The sequence below is a fragment of the Bos grunniens genome, chromosome 18 (assembly GCF_055505025.1).
Source record: "Bos grunniens cultivar Pamir isolate PY7600 chromosome 18, Bosgru_T2T1.0, whole genome shotgun sequence".
NCBI classification, from domain to species: domain Eukaryota; kingdom Metazoa; phylum Chordata; class Mammalia; order Artiodactyla; family Bovidae; genus Bos; species Bos grunniens.
In genome coordinates, this window is record NC_141182.1 from 61,528,737 (window position 1) to 61,546,268 (window position 17,532).

The 17,532-nt window shown below is 42.9% G+C and overlaps 1 protein-coding gene across 1 annotated transcript; it reads left to right on the forward strand.

The window, feature by feature from the left end:
* The first annotated feature begins 1,165 nt into the window (after window positions 1-1,165).
* LOC147354556 (cationic amino acid transporter 3-like) lies at window positions 1,166-5,646 on the forward strand. The gene is made up of 6 exons (XM_086354383.1): window positions 1,166-1,737; window positions 2,315-2,473; window positions 4,399-4,576; window positions 4,781-4,893; window positions 5,041-5,263; window positions 5,433-5,646. The coding sequence occupies exons 1-6, from the start codon at window positions 1,359-1,361 to the stop codon at window positions 5,644-5,646; spliced, it is 1,266 nt and encodes a 421-aa protein (XP_086210509.1). The 5' UTR covers window positions 1,166-1,358.
* Window positions 5,647-17,532: the final 11,886 nt, after the last annotated feature.

Genomic DNA, 17,532 nt, shown 5'->3' on the forward strand with positions numbered 1-17,532 from the left:
TGTATCACTCACTTTTTTTTTTTTTGAATGATGCTCAAACAATAGTGAAGATTATCTTTATACAGGGCTTATGATATATGGGCCACCCACTTCAGTCTCTTGTATACCGTCCGCCTTTTAAATCTATGTGTTCCTCTTCTGCTGATATGAGGGAACTATAAAGGACTTGCATATCAGCAGATGTTGGTGTCTGTAGGTGATGATGGTAGGTTCTTGTTCAGTCACTCAGTCATGCCTGTCTCTTCACGACCCTGTGGAGTGTAGCACACCAGGCTTCCCTGTCCTTCACCATCTCCCGAGTTTGCTCAAGTTAATGCTATGTTGATTTGTATTCAATCACCTTAAGGTTTGTACACCCAGCAACACTTTGAAGCTGGTCTCTATTATTTATCATTGGCAATAACAACAGCAAAAAGGCAGTAAAATATACATGACATAATATTTACCATCATAACCGTTCTTTTCAAAATTCAGCCCCAACACCCACATGCTTCTGAGGATCTCAGTTCCCCCACCAGGGATCAAATGCAGGTCCATGGCAGTGAAAGTTCTCACTCCGAGCCACTGGACTGCCAGGGAATTCCCACCCACATCATTTTTAAGTGTGCAGTTCACTAATGTTAAGTGTATTTACATTGCTGTCCAGCCAATCTGAAGAGCTCTTTTGTATCTTGTAAAATGGAAACTGTGCCCCATTTAACAATACCTCCCCATTTCCCCCTTAACCCCAGCCCCTGGCAAACCACCATTCAACTTTCTGTCTCTATGGCTTTGACTCCTCTCAATACGTCATAGAAATGGAACCATACAATATTTGTATATTGGCGAGTGGCTTAAGGGTGGCTCAGATGGTAAAGAATCTGCCTGCAATGCAGGAGATCTGGGTTCAGTCCCTGGGTTAGGATGATCCCGTGGAGGAGGACATGGCAACCCACTCCAGTATCCTTGTCTAGAGAATCCCATGGACAGAGGAGTCTATTGGGGTTGCAAAGATGTGACTGAGCAACTAACACACACAGACAAGGGAGTGACAGGAAGCTTTTCCCAAGCCTTTTGGGTCTTAATTACCTTTAGCTCATAAAGAATCCTTGAGTTAAAGTGGCACATTTGGGAAGACATATTCTTGTACCCCTCACTTCTCTTCAAGCAAATCTTTGAGTAATCTTGAAACATTAAAAATCTTCTTTATTTGAAGAAACCAAAGTTCCCACAGAGAGAACTTGCCCAGTGTGTCCTTTTACCACCTGCTCCCCATCCCTCCATTCCTCCGTGGAATTGAGCTTCCAGGGTCAAGGGCAGATGGACATCATTGATGACTTCATGCCTTGCTTTCTCAGCAGATCATAGCCCCCTCAACTATGTCTATGATGCTGGGTCAGTATCTTCGCCAGTTTGGTCAGAAGCTGGTCCGCAGGAAGCCACAGTTCAGGGAGGAACCTGAGAGTTCTGAGACCCCTCCTCTGAACACCCTGGACCTGGTGGTGATAGGTTTGGACAACATGTTGGGAGCTGGCATATACATCCTGATTGGGGGAGTGGCCAAATTCATAGCTGGACCAGCAATCATCCTTTTCTTACTGGTGGCCGGCCTGACTACTCTGTTGTCTGGGCTGTGTTATGTCGAGTTGGCAGCTGGAGTAGAAAGACCTGGTACTGTGTATTTCATCAGCTATGTCACAATGGGACAACTGTACGCCTTCATCACTGGCTGGAACCTCTTACTGTATTTCATTATTGGTGAGATGATGGGGAGTGGGGAGAAGTGGGCCTTAAGATGGAGAAAGTTGGAGAGATGAAGAGGCTTCACTCATTCATCAGAACTCTGTTATCCACCTTCAAGGCAGGGTTGGGAGAGGAGTAATGGTGGCAGGAAAACTGCACAACCTTGTTGCACGCAGGTCTGTCCTGCTTTCCTTAAGTGATGGACCGAGAAACCAGAGGAAAGGGAACTGTAGGGAGTGGGTGAGAGGGAAGCACATCCCTAGACTCATCCTCTGACCACAGTGAAGTCTTTGCTGAGCTGTTGCCTTCCTGGATTTTCCCTTACACCTCAACTTAAAAATTCAACTCTGATCTAGTTCCTCTTAGTCTCATTTACCTGTGTTTCTTTGTTTTCCATCACTTCTGTCTTCTAGAATATTAAATAGTTGGCCCTTTTGTGAATCACCTGGGTCTCCCCTGTCCACCCCATGAGAAGAAACTCTTTGAGATCAGGTGTATTTTTGCTCACTTCCTGCCCCAAATATCTCACATGGTGCATAATAGGGGCTCAGTTTCTGTCTGCTTGTAAACATTCCTTCTTCTGTTGCTGCAGCCATTGCCTGTATAGCCCGGGCCTGGAGCTCCATCTTTGACAGCCTGATTGGGAACCACATCTCTGAGGCATTAGAGGGAACTTTCTCTCTGCAAATGCCCTACTTCCTGGCCTCATTTCCAGACTTTCTTGCCCTGGGCCTGGTGCTGCTGCTCACAGGTGAGAAGGGACCAGAGACAGAAAGGGAAGAACAGGGTATGGAGGGGGAGCTGGCATGGGGAAGGCTTGGGGTGGCAGAAGGGTGGGGAATTAAGACTGGGAAAAAGGGTTTGGAATAAGAAAGAGAGGAAGGCAAGACAGAGAGCATTTTTCCTACCCTGGGACTATTGGTAATTTAGATTGGATCATTCTTTGGTGTGGGCTGCTGTCCTGTACATTTTCTGGTTTTTTAAAGAAAATGTTGTTGAGGGAATTCCCTGGTGGTCCAATGGTTAGGACACTGTGCTTTCACTGATGAAGTTTTGGGCTGAATCCCTGGTCAGGGAACTAAGATCTCACATGCCAAGAGGGGTAACCCCCCAAAAATCATTCTTGGATGTTGAGTAGCATCTATGATCTTTATGTACTAGGTACCAGTGACACCCAACCCCCAAACTGTGACAATTGGAATGCCAACAGGCAGAGCCAATGTCTCTTGGAGCAAAAAATCACCCCAGCTGGTAATTATTTACCTAGACGAACAAGTTTCTTCCTCTGTACTGAGATCAAAGCTATGTGTTTTGTTTTGTTTTGTTTTGTTTAACTGAGAGGAAATTCATGTCAATTTAACCATTTTATTGTTTTTCCCAGCTTTACGTAAGTGTTAGTCACTCAGTCGTGCCCGACACTTTCCCATGGAGTACAGCCCACCAGGCTCCTCTGTCCATGAGATTTTCCAGGCAAGCATACTGGAGTGGGTTGCCATTTCCTTTTCCAGGGGATCTTCCCAACCCAGGGGTCGAACCCAGGTCTCCTGCACTGCAGGCAGATTCTTTATTGACTGACCTACAAGGGAAGATATAATTCACTTCATGTAAAATAGATGGGGAAAACATGGAAACAGTGAGAGGCTTTATTTTCTTGGGTTCTCAAATCACTGCAGATGGGGACAGCAGCCATGAAATTAAAAGGCACTTTCTCCTTGGAAGGAAAGCTATGACAAACCTAGACAGTATATTAAAAAGCAGAGGCATAACTGCGGACAAAGGTCCATGGAGTCAAAGCTATGGTTTTTCCAGTAGTCATGTACAGATGTGAGAGTTGGACCATACAGAAGGCCGAGTACCAAAGAATTGAGGCTTTTGATTGTAGTGCTGGAGAAGATTCTTCAGAATCTCTTGGGCTGCAAGGAGATCCAATCAGTCCATCCTAAAGGAAATCATTTCTGAATATTTATTGGAGGAACTGATGCTGAAACATAAGCTCCAATACTTTGGCCACCTGATGAGAAGAATGGACTCATTGGAAAAGACCCTGATGTTGAGAAAGACTGAGGGCAGGAGGAGAAGGGTACAACAGAGGATCAGATGGCTGGATGGCATCATTGACTCAATGGACATGAGTTTGAGCAATCTGTGGGAGATAGTGAAGGACAGGGCAGCCTGGCGTGCTGCAGTCCATGGGGTCACAAAGAATTAGACATGACTGAGTGACTGAACCACAACAGCTGACAAACAGCATTGTAAAAGTTTAAGATGATTTGATAGACATGGATATTGTGAGATGATGGTCACAGTAAGAAAATATCCATCAGCAGGTGTCCAATTCAGCGGCACTTAGTACATTCCCAGTGCTGTGTAACCACCACCCCCATCCAGTACCAAACGTTTCCATTACAGCAAAAGGAAACCCTGTACCCACTGAGCAGTCACTGTCCATCTGTCCACAACCACCAACCACCAGCCCTGGGCAATCACTCATCTGCTTTCTGTCTCTATGGATTTAGTTATTGATTTCTCTAACCTCACTGCAATGCATGGGGAACTCCCAGACCAGGGATTGAACCTATGCTCCCTGTAGTGGAAGCTCAGAGTCTTAACCAATGGATTGCTAGGGGAGTGCTGGCTTTAGTTATTTTGTTGTCTCATTTTCCATTTTTCCCACAGGACTCCTGGCTCTGAGAGTTTATGAGTCAACCCTGATTTACAAAGTGTCCACAGGCTTGAACATTTTGGTCCTCAGCTTCATCATCCTCTCTGGCTTCATTAAGGGCGATCTGCACAACTGGAAGCTCACGGAACAGGACTACACATTGGCTGCAGCTGGATCTGGTGATGCCTGCAGGTTAGGAGGGTACCCTTGGTTGTATTAATGCATGTGTGTGTGGTGTGCAGAGTTGGGAATATGCTGGGGACTAATGAGACCTGGAGTGATGTCCAAGCTTGGGGGTTCCTGGAGCCCAGGACCTGTGGTACTAAGGGAGGAGCCCAGTAGAGATGGCTGAACACAGCTCACCCACATTCTTCCTCTTTGCTTCTCTCACCATAGCTTGGGCCTTCTGGGTTCTGGAGGGTTTGTGCCTTTTGCTTTTGATGGAATTCTCCAGGGAGCAGCTACATGTTTCTACGCATTTGTTGGTTTTGCTGGCATTGTCAATGCAGGTAACATGGGCATCGTGTGTCCCATTGGGGTTTGGGAACAGAATGGGCTGCCCTTGGACACAGGGGTGGGTAGAAGGTTAGGTTGCTTTTGAAGGTTGAAGAGTAAAGTGAGTTTGGTGTTTACTGACCCAATACCTTCTCCGAAAGGGAGAAAAGCCAGCAATCCTCAGTGGTCCATGCCCTTGGCTGTCATGATCTCCTTCTTCATCTGCTTTTTGGTGTGTTTTGGTGTCTCGGCGGCCCTCACCCTCATGGTGCCCTACTACCTGATTCAGCTTGAGAGCCCCTTGCCGCAGGCTTTCATCTATGTTGGGTGGAACTCTGCCAAATATGTCATGGCTGTTGGCACCTTCTCCATTCTTTTATACAGGTCAGTGTCATGGTTTTCTCCTCACCTACTGTCAGATGCTCGGGTATCCCCGGCCCTTGGGACTGAGAGATGAGAGAGAAAGACATCTTGCCCCATGTAGACCAGGGAGCAAAAGCCCCGGTCTCTCCTGCTTCTGCACCTTCTCACACATTCCCATTTTCTCTTCCAGCCTTCTGAGTATCATGTTTATCATGTCTCAGTTGACCTATGCAATGGCAGAGGATGGGCTCCTTTTCTGGGGACTTGCCTGGATCCCTGCCCCTACCGATGCCCACACCATCATTATCCACACCACCGATGCCTGCATCATTGTCCACACCGTTGCCCCCACAGGAACCCCCATCATGGCTGTCTTGGTTCCTGGAACTCTTGCAGGTGAATAAACAAAACTCACCCTTTTAAAATCATACTTCTTAACTTGAGTATTTCCAGTGGTTTCTAACTCTCCCCCCACTGTCTTTGCTCCCTCATCCCAGCGGTCATGGCGTTACTCTTCGACTTCACTGACACGGTGGACCTCATGTCATTTCAGTCCCTGCTCACTTACTCCCTGGTGACATTTTCTGTCCTTGTCCTCAGGTGAGACCCCATGACACCTTGACTGGGGGGGGGGGGTGGGCGGTCTTTGACTTGTAAGGGTTGGTGGGGAGGGAATCATCTTCTACCTTCATGCTGCCTCCTCAACGTCCTGTACCATTGACTGGGGAAAGAGAGGCATTAGATAGACTGATGTTGGATCAGCAGTAGGGGCTGTTACTAATATTGCCTTAGTATTTCTAATTCAGGTATCAACCAGCCCAGAACGGAAGCAAGAAGGAGAAAACAGAGGGGGAAACTGAGACGAAGCCTGAAGTTGAAGGAGGTCCTTTGGAATCTGAACCTGAAGCAGGAACCTCAAACATTCTAAAGAGTCTGTGGTTCCCTCCCAGCACCATCCCCACCCGGAAATCTGGCCAGATTGTCTATGGATGTGCCTCCCTAGTTGGTGAGCAGTGGGATTTTTCTTTGGTCATATTCTGAAATTGACAGGATGGTACTGGAGTGTGTATTTTGTCAGTTGAGGAGTCTTGGAGATATGATGGCTCTTTCTGATGTGGGCATCCTGGGGAGGGATGTGACCCAAAGCCCTGACATCTTTGTCTTTTGAGTCCAGCCTGTTCTCCACCTTGACCCTTGCAGTTCTTCTGCTGATAATCCTGAGCCTGATCCTGTACCATTGGTCCAGCCAGGTGTTCTCTGGAGACCCCGTGCTCACAACAGTGGCTCTGCTGCTGCTGCTGCTCATCACTGGGGTCACGGTCATCATCTGGAGGCAGCCCCAGAACCCCAGTACTCTTCCGTTCAGGGTAGGTGACCTCGTGTGCCCAAAGTGTCCACCTCGAGTGAAGGAGGTCTGTGTGCTTTAGGTCTAAACATCCTTTGCTGGACAGGCAATGAGGGGATTTGCTGAAACCAATGGACTGTTCCCTGATCCACACTCAGTGCTTTACAAACTCAGTCTCACTAAGCACTGAGCACACAGTCTGAGTAGAACTGGAGTTTTCCTGCCCACAAGGGGTAGGGCCTCCCTTTCAGACATCTGGGGTGTGTTCAGGAATGAACTGACTTTGCTCACAGGTCCCTGCTTTGCCTGCCCTCTTCCTGGTGAGCACTTTTATGAATGTTTACTTAATGATTCAGATGACCACTCGGACCTGGGCCCAATTTGGCATCTGGATGGCGATTGGTGAGTGGTTTTCTGGGCTACAGAGGCCTCTTGAGTGACGGAGTCCATTATTCTTCTTACTACCTCTCTCCTAAACTGTGTCAGACACCATGATAGGAGCCCTATTGGGCATCTGTAAGTGAGGAGAGCACCTACTTTTCCTTCTCTGTCTCATTTCCTTACTAGGACTTGCCATATACTTTGGATATGGGATCCAACACAGCCTGGGGGAGAACAATGATCAACAGCCAGCAGCCTCCACTTCCCAGACTTAACAGAAACATCCCTAGTGATGGATTGTCTTAACTAGAGGACATGGATGCTGTGTGGAATCCTTCCATGCACTGAAAGATCTGCTGGTTCAAGGGGCAGTGTGAGCCTCTATGGTCGTGAAGGTGGAATGCATTTACAGTCATGTATTTATTGCTAGTGGACAAAGTGACTTGAATGCTGTAAATGCTGATGGAAACATTGAAAAGCATAATACACATCCAGAAAAGTGAATTTTCATGAAAAATGTACAAAAATGTAAGCAGAAACCAGAGGAAGAAATAAAATATTAACTTGAACATAAGCATGGCCTCCTTGTGCCTGTTTCCAGTGAAAACACATAAACTGTCACGTGGGAGGAAACACAGGAGCCATATATTGTGACAAGAAAGTCAAAGTCTCTCAGTCGTTTCCGACTCTTTGTGACCCCAAGGACTGTAGTCCATGGAACTCTACAGGCCAGAATACTGGAGTGATCAGCCTTTCCCTTCTCAGGGGATCTTCCCAACTCAGGGATGGAACCCAGGTCTCCCACATTACAGGTGGATTCTTTACCAGTTGAGCTACCAGGGAAGTCCAAGATACTAGAGTGGGTAGCCTATCCCTTCTCCGGCGGATCTTCCTGAGCCAGGTATTGAACCAGGGTCTCCTGCCTTGCAGGTGGATTCTTTACCAACTGAGCTACCAGGGAAGCCCATATTATGACAAGAGTTGCACTTTAGGGGGCTTTCCTGGCAGTCCAGTGGTTAAGACCTGGCCTTCCTATGCAGGGGGTGCCCGTTTGATCCCTGGTTGTGGAACTAAGATCCCACATGCCTCATGGCCAAAAAACCAGAACATAAAATGGAAGCAATAAAGACTAAAAATGGTCCACATAAAAAATATATATATTAAAAACAAAAGAAAAAGAGTTACACATAGGGTATTCAATGGAGTCTAGGAGTTAGGACTCTGCACTTTCACTGCCTTGGCCAGGGTTCAGTCCCTAGTCACCGAACTAAGATTCTAAAAACTGTGCAATGTGGCCGAAAAATAAGAAAAAGAGATTAAAAATGAATTTAAAAGAAAGAATTTCACTTTAAAAAAATTGAAAATCTAATCAGCTTTATTTAATAAGTCATGACTTTAAACATATTCTCATACTGCTTTTTTTTTTTTTTCTGACAGAGCTTATAAAGTGTCCATATTATTTTTTCTTTAAATATTTGATAGAATTTAAGGAGAGAAGTCATCTGAGCCTGAGCTTTGCTTTGTGGGAGGATTTGTAATTACCAATTCATGTTCCTATTATGTGGCAACTCAAATCTTTCTTTAGAAAAAAGAGCTGCAATTTAAACATGAGAAAAGAGATAGGTTGGAAGTAGAAGGAAAGGAACAGATACATCATGCAAACAGTAACATAGAAAGCTAGCATAGCAATATAAATATCAGACAAAGTAGATTTTAAGAAAAAGAGCACAATAACAGATAAGGTGGGTTATTTTACAGTGAGAAAGATAATTAGTCATTTTCATCTTTTCCTCCAGCTTCCCTGAGATACAGAATCACACTGTGTAATAACCACTTTACTCTTCCGTCACAGACCCTAAGAGTTACACAGTAGAGTTGATGAGGGAAAGTTCTTAATTGAAAACAAACAAACAAACAAACAAAAACCTCCTGCATTGCCAGAGGTGGGTGAAGGGGATGGGAAGTAGTGGTTGGTTGATAAATGGTTACAGTTGAGTGGAACTAAAAGATGGGACATGAAATAGGGTAGTCAAAATAAAAAGGTGTTGCTGCAAACAGAATGCTTAAAATTGAGATATAGACATTGAAGATGTTGGTAATAATGAGGTGGAGGACTGTGGGAATGAGCAACTGAAGTACAGTGAAGGAGAGCTGGAGGTCAAGATACTGAGTAGCAAAGTTTTTCAGTTCATTTCAGTTGCTCAGTCGTGTCCAACTCTTTGTGACCCCATGGACTGAAGCATGCCAGGCCTCTCTGTCCATCACCAACTCCTGGAGTTTACTCAAACTCATGTCCATCGAGTTGGTGATGCCACCCAACCATCTCATCCTTTGTCATCCCCTTCCCCTCCTGCCTTCAATCTTTTCCAGCATCAGGGTCTTTTCAAATGAGTCAGCTCTTCACATCAGGTGGTCAAAGTATTGTCATTAGAACAAACCAAAGTTATCAAATGAATTTAAAAATAGATGGAGGAGGATGAACAGAATTAGGCAAAGTCACTGCCTTGCAAGTTCTAATGAAATCAGGTTTAGGACACAATTAATGTGACTGATTCTGTCAGGTGAAACTCTGATGGAGGAGGCTGACATCACCTGATGGCTGTTCTTCCCTTACTGCTGGGGGACAACTGGATATCCCGTATTACCCAGGGTGCTGTAACAGGCAGCACAGAACACCGCCCGGAACACAGTCCTGATGAAAAGCTGAATCAGAACGTCATCAAGCCTCTAGATCAACTACAGCTCACTGTGAACATAAGGGACAGATTCACATTTTGAGTGAAAACACAGTCAACCAAAACCAGAATGTTGACAATTCTCCAGGGCAGAAAAATGGTGCACTTTTTATGTTGATTAAATAGCCTTTCACAGCCATACAAAGGAATGCATTTGACTCAGTTCTAATGAGGTGGATGGACCTAGAGCTTTTACTACAGAGTGAAGTAAGTCAGAAAGAGAATAAATCTTATATCTTAACACATATGTATGGAATCTAGAAAGATGGTGGTACTGAGGAACCTATCTGTAGGGCAGCAGTAGAGATGCAGTCATAGAGAACAGACTTGTGGGCACAGTGGGGGAAGGAGAGGGTGGGACGAATTGAGAGAGGAGCATTGAAACATATCCATTACCATGTGTAAAATAGATCACTAATGGGAAGTGGCTCTATGACACCGGGAGCTCAGACCCAGTGCTCTGTGACAACCTAGAGGGGTGGATGGGGTGGGAGGTGGTAGTGGAGGCCCAGGAAGGAGGGGACATACGTGTACCTATGGCTGATTCATGGCGATGTATGGCGGAAACCAACATAATATTGTAAAGCAATTATCTTCCAATTAAAAATAAATAAATTTAAATATAAATAAATAAACGATATGACCCAAAGTGAAGAGCCAATACAGACATATCTCAGAGATGTTCAGTCTTTGGAGTCATAAAGAGTCAAACATGACTGAGCAACTGAATTGCAGTACTTTACAACTGGTAAGCAGAATTGCAATTTCTCCTTGGAGGCATTATGCCCCCTAGAGGCTAATTGGTGTGACAGTTGGACAGTGTCTAAACTCTCGACACACCTTAAACCACTTTATTTCACCGTGTGTAGTTGGATTTTTGAAAAAAAATTTTTTACAGTATTATGAGTCAACTATACTTCAATTTAAAAAAAAGAAGTTAATGTAAGAGTCAACTACTACATTTAAGTCTTGTTTTGACGGTCTGTGTCCAGGGTCTTATCTTAGGGGTTACTTGATAGATTTCAGAATCTAGTCAGCCCTTCACCACTCCACTTCCTGCTCCTTGGGTTTCCTTCCTGAAGACTGGAGCTCCTTACCTCTTACATCCCGTTTCCCTCCTTGCCTGTGTGCTCAGCAAACAGAACTCCTTGAAGAAGAAGACAAGGAGGACACCTTCCCATTTACCCTCTTCCACCCCTTTGTGCAAGGCTGGACGCAAGTGCGATGCTTATTCAATGCTGTGCTGCTTGAATTAATATCAGATGTTAAATTCCTCTCCTCCTGGTTGGGGTCCAGCTGGCCTTGGGGTCCCCCCACACTGGAGTGTCTCAGATCATGTGCAGACTGTGGGGAGTTGAGAAGTGTAAGAGGACTGGGAGGGAGCAGGGTCTGAGTGGGACCCCCAGTTTCACAGCCTCTACTTTGCAGGGTCCTTGGTCATCAAAAATTCAAGCCGCCAAAGAAATAATCAATAAACAATCTATAATGGGAATAGGGAAGCATTTTGTTTGAACCAAATTGAGGATTATACTCTAGAGACAGATGCTCAGATAACTCTGAGGAACTGCTTTCTTGAAGTACCTTTTTCAATACTGTCTTATACCTTGTCTGACCAAAGAGCAAATGCCACACATGACAGGGTGATCTCCTTCAAGGTTTTAAGAGACAAACTAGTGCACAGACAGTGAGACAACAGGACCCTGGTGTCTAGGAAGGGAACTTTACATTCCAGGGCATGGACCTGTGAGAAGACAGTTGCTCATCCTTATCTTCAAAACAGATTTTTTTAAATTAATTTAATTATTTTAATTGGAGGCTAATTACTTTACAAAATTGTAGTGGTTTTTGCCAAACATTGACATGAATCAGCCTCGGATGCAAATGTGTTCCCCATCCAGAACCCCCCTCCCACATCCCTCCCCATGCCATCTCCCAGGGTCATCCCAGTGCACCAGCCCTGAACACCCTGTCTCATTCATAAAACCTGGACTGGCGATCCACTTCACATATGATAATATACATGTTTGAATGCTATCCTCTCAAATCATCCCACCCTCACCTTCTCCCACAGAGTCCAAACAACTGTTCTTTACATCTGTGTCTCTTTTGCTCTCTCACATATAGGATCATCATTACCATCTTCCTAAATTCCATATATATGCGTTAGTAACTGTATTGATGTTTTTCTTTCTGACTTACTTCACTCTGTATAATAGGCTCCAGTTTCATCCACCTCATTAGAACTGATTCAAATGCATTCTTTTAATGGCTGAGTAATACTCCATTGTGTATATATACCACCACTTTCTTATCCATTCGTCTGCTGATGGACATCTAGGTTGCTTCCATGTCCTGGCTATTATAAACAGTGCTGTGATGAACACTGGGGTACATGTGTCTCTTTCAATTCTGGTTTCTGCAGTGTGTATGCCCAGCAGTGGGATTGCTAGGTCGTATTGCAGTTTTATTTCCAGTGTTTTAAGGAATCTCCACACTGTTCTCCACAGTGGCTGTACTAGTTTGCATGCCCACCAACAGTTTAAGAGCGTTCCCTTTTCTCCACACCCTCTCCAGCATTTACTGTTTGTAGACTTTTTGAATAGCAACCATTCTGACCAGCATGAGATGGTACCACATTGTGGTTTTGGTTTGCACTTCTCTGTTAATGAGTGATGCTGAGCATTTTTTTCTTGTGTTAGCCATGTGTATGTCTTCTTTGGAGAAATGTCTGTTTAGTTCTTTGACCCATTTTTTGACTGGGTCATTTATTTTTCTGGCATTGAGCTGCAGGAGCTGCTTGTGTATTTTTGAGATTAATTCTTTGTCAGTTGCTTTGTTTGCTATTCTTTTCTCCAATTCTGAAGGCTGTCTTTTCACCTTATTTATGGTTTCCTTCATTGTGCAAAAGCTTTTAGGTTTATATAGGTCCCATTTGTTTATCTTTGCTTTTATTTCCATTACTCTGGGAGGTGGGCCATAGAAGATCCTGCTGTGATTTATGTCAGAGAGTGTTTTGCCCATGTTTTCCTCTAGGAGTTTTATAGTTTCTAGTCTTACATTTAGATCTGTAATCCATTTTGAGTTTAGTTTTGTGTATGGTGTTAGAAAGTGTTCTATTTTCATTCTTTACCAAGTGGTTGACCACTTTTCTCAGCACCACTTGTTAAAGAGATCATCTTTTCTCCATTGTATATTCTTGCCTCCTTTGTTAAAGATAAGGTGTCCATAGGTGCATGGATTTATTTCTGGGCTTTCTATTTTGTTCCATTGATCTATATTTCTGTCTCTTTGCCAGTACCATACTGTCTTGATGACTGTAGCTTTGTAGTATAGTCTGAAGTCAGGCAGATTGATTCTTCCAGTTCCATTCTTCTTTCTCAAGATTGCTTTGGCTATTCGAGGGTTTTTTTTTTGTATTTCCACACAAATTGTGAAATCATTTGTTCTAGGTCTCTGAAAAACACCATTGGTAGCTAGATAGGGATTGCATTGAATGTGTAGATTGCTTTGGGTAGTATACTCATTTTCAGTATATTGATTCTTCCAATCTACGAACATGGTATATTTCTCCATCTATTTGTGTCCTCTTTGATTTCTTTCATCAGTGCTTTATAGTTTTCTATATATAGGTCTTTTCTTTCTTTAGGTAGACTTATTCCTAAGTATTTTATTCTTTTTGTTGCAATGGTGAATGGAATTGTTTCCTTAATTTCTCTTTCTGTTTTCTCATTGTTAGTGTATAGGAATGCAAGGGATTTCTGTGTCTTAATTTTATATCCTGCAACTTTACTATAATCATTGATTAGCTCTAGTAATTTTCTGGTGGAGTCTTTAGGGTTTTCTATGTAGAGGATCATTTCATCTGCAAACAGTGAGAGTTTTAATTCTTCTTTTCCAATCTGGATTCCTTTTATTTCTTTTTCTTCTCTGATTGCTGTGGCTAAAACTTCCAAAACTATGTTGAATAGTAGTGGTGAGAATGGGCACTTGTCTTGTTCCTGACTCTCGGGGAAATGCTTTCAATTTTTTCCCCATTGAGGATAATGTTTGCTGTGGGTTTATAATATATGGCTTTTATTATGTTGAGGTATGTTCCTTCTACTCCTGCTTTCTGGAGGATTTTTATCATAAATGGATGTTGAAATTCATCAAAGGCTTTCTCTACATCTATTGAGATAATCATATGGTTTTTATCTTTTAATTTGTTAATGTGGTGTATCACATTGATTGATTTGTGGATATTAAAGAATCCTTGCATCCTTGGGATAAAGCCCACTTGGTCATGATATATGATATTATTAATATGTTGTTGGATTCTGTTTGCTGAATTTTGTTAAGGATTTTTGCATCGATGTTCATCAGTGATATTGGGCTGTAGTTTTCTTTTTTTGTGGCATCTTTGTCAGGTTTTGGTATTAGGGTGATGGTGGCCTCATAGAATGACATTGGAAGTTTACCTTCCTGCAGTTTTCTGGAAGAGTTTGGGTAGGATAGGTGTTAACTCTTCTTTAAATTTTTGGTAGAATTCAGCTGTGAAGCCGTCTGGTCCTGGGCTTTTGTTTGCTGGAAGATTTCTGATTTCAGTTTCGATTTCCGTGCTTGTGATGAGTCTGTTAAGATTCTCTATTTGTTCCTGGTTCAGTTTTGGAAGGTTATACTTTTCTAAGAATTTCCCCATTTCTTCCAAGTTGTTCATTTTATTGGCATATAGTTGCTGATAGTAGTCTCTTATGATCCTGTGTACTTCTGTGTTGTCTGCTGTGATTTCTCCATTTTCATTTCTAATTTTGTTGATTTGCTTCTTCTGCCTTTGTTTCTTGATGAGTCTGGCTAATGGTTTGTCTATTTTATTTATCTTCTCAAAGAACCAGCTTTTAGCTTTGTTGATTTTGGCTATGATCACCTTTGTTTCTTTTGCATTTCTTTCTGCCCTAATTTTAAGATTTCTTTCCTTCTACTAACCCTGGGGTTCTTTGTTCTTTCCTTTTCTAGTTGCTTTAGGTGCAGAGCTAGGTTATTTATTTGGCTTTTCTCTTGTTTCCTGAGGTAAGCTTGTATTGTTATGAACGTTCTCCTTAGCACTGAGTCCCATAGGTACTGGGTTGTTGTGTTTTCATTATCATTCGTTTCTATGCATATTTTGATTTCTTTCTTGATTTCTTTGGTGATTTGTTGGTTCTTCAGAAGTGTGTTGTTCAGCCTCCATATGTTTGTATTTTTAACAGTAGTCTTTTTTTGTATTTTTTTCTTGTAGTCTTACTGCATTGTGATCAGAAAAAAATGCTTGGAATGATTTCAATTTTTTTGAATTTGCCAAGGCTAGATATATGGCCCAGGATGTGATCTAGCCTCAGGAAGGTACTGTGTGCACTTGAGAAAAGGGTGAAATTCATTGTTGGGGTAAATGTCCTATAGATATCAATTAGGTCTAACTGGTCCATTGTGTTATTTAAAGCTTGTGTTTCCTTGTTAATTTTCTGTTTAGTTAATCTATCCATAGGTGTGAGTGGGGTATTAAAGTCTCCCACTATTATTGTGTTCCTATTAATTTTCCCTTTCATACTTGTTAGCGTTGCCTTACATATTGTGGTGCTCCTGTGTTGGGTGCATGTACATTTTTAATTGTTATATCTTCTTCTTGGATTGACCCTTTGATCATTATGTAGTGTCCTTCTTTGACTCTTTCACGGCCTCTATTTCAAAGTCTATTTTATTTTGATATGAGTATCACTACGCCTGCTCTCTTTTCGTCTCCATTTGTGTGAAATATCTTTTTCCAGCCCTTTACTTTCAGTCTGTATGTGTCCCTTGTTTTGAGGTGGGTCTCTTGTAGACAGCATATATAGGGGTCTTGTTTTTTGTATCCATTTAGCAAGTCGTTGTCTTTTGGCTGGGGCATTCAACCCATTTACATTTAGGGTAATTATTGATAAGTATGATCCTGTTGCCATTTACTTTGTTGTTTTGGGTTCAAGTTTATAAACCATTTGTGTGTTTCCTGTCTAGATAAGGTCCTTTAGCATTTGTTGAAGAGCTGGTTTGGTGGTGCTGAATTTCTCAGGTTTTGCTTGTCTGTAAAGCTTTTGATTTCTCCTTCATATTTGAATGAGATCCTTGCTGGGTACAGTCATCTAGGTTGTAGGTTTTTCTCTTTCATTAGTATAAATATGTCCTGCCATTCCCTTCTGGCCTGAAGAGTTTCTATTGAAAGACCAGCTGTTATCCTTATCCCCTTTGTGTTATTTGTTGTTTTTCCCTTTCTGCTTTTAATATTTCAAAACAGTTTTCTTTACCTCAAGGTTAAAGCAGATGTGCTTTGAGGGTCTGACAGGCTATCTTTTTTACACAAAGTTCAGGCTGAACCACAGATAAGCCAAACTGACTTCCCCATATCTCAGCATGTGAACTATTTCTCCATCACAGAATACAAAATATCTTAAAAACACATGATCCTGCAGTTCTACCTCTGAGGATAAACCCAGAAGAGTTGAAATCACACTTGGGAAGAGATGTGTGTACAGTCGTGTTCACAACACCATATTCACAGTAACTAAGACATGAAAGCAACCCAAGTGCCTATTGACCAAAGTATGGTTAAGCCAATGTGGTAGGTACCAATAACACAGTATATTCCACATTTAAAAGGAATAGAATATAATACATTGCTACAACATGGGTACACCTAGTGGACATTATACAATTAAAATAAGGCTGACAAGAGAGGACAAATATTGGATGGTTCCACTGAAATGAAGTGGTCAGCATGGTCAGATTCATAGGGAGAAAGTAGAATGGTGTTGTGAGGACTTGAGGAAGGAGAAAGGGGGAATTGTTGGTGAATGTGTACAGAGTTTCTGTTTTGCCAGAGGGAAAAAAAAGTCCTGGGGTTTGGTTGCACAAAATGTGAATGTACTTAACATGGAAATGGGGCAGGTCGTTGACCCCCATGTCCTCTGCCTACCTTCTGTCTGTGGTAAAAGCTTATCGAAAGAATAAATTTAATCCAAGAAGGAAGAGCATGCAGAAACAAAGGAAAACAGTCAAAGGAGAACACATAATAATAATAATAGAGTGATTAAGCATAGTCAAGGACCTTTAGTTCCTTCTCAAATGCTACAGAAAATATTCTGAGAGCATGTAGATACAGACATTTCCACCAGCTGGAAGAAGTTAACTAACTGATGACCAGAGGGTAGCCATGACAACAGGTGCCCCAATTCTGAGAACTGGCCTCAAGGAAATGGGAACAAGCTGACCTTGTTACTGAAGTTTAACTGTACCTAAAACAGTCAAGACAACGCTGGTCAGCTCACTGATGACCAATTTCAAGATGACTGTCAGAGTGAACTGTGCTGTTTCTGAATGTATCACCCTCTCTGAGTCTATAAAAGCTCTTGTGCTCTGCTCAGGTATGTCTGACTCTTTTCAAGCCTATGGACTGTAGCCCACCAGGCTCCTCTGTCCATGGGATTCTCCAAGCAAGAATACTGGAGTGGGTTGCCATGCCCTCCTCCAGGGATTCTCCCATCCTAGGGTTGGAACCCAGGGCTTCTGCATTCCAGGCAGATTCTTCACTGTTTGAGCCACCAGGGAAACCCAAGGATACTGGAGTAGGTAGCCTATCCCTTCTGCAGAGGATCTTCTCAACCCAGGAATCCAACCTGGTATCCTGCATTGCAGGCAGATTATTTACCGACTGGGCCATGAGGGAGATGTCATTTGTATGTTACCCCAGTTAAAACATCTTTGAAAATCCCGTGACGGTAACCACAGGCATGTTAAGGACTGACAGGAACTTTGCAGAAGCTTCTGGTCCTCCCAGCCTCTTC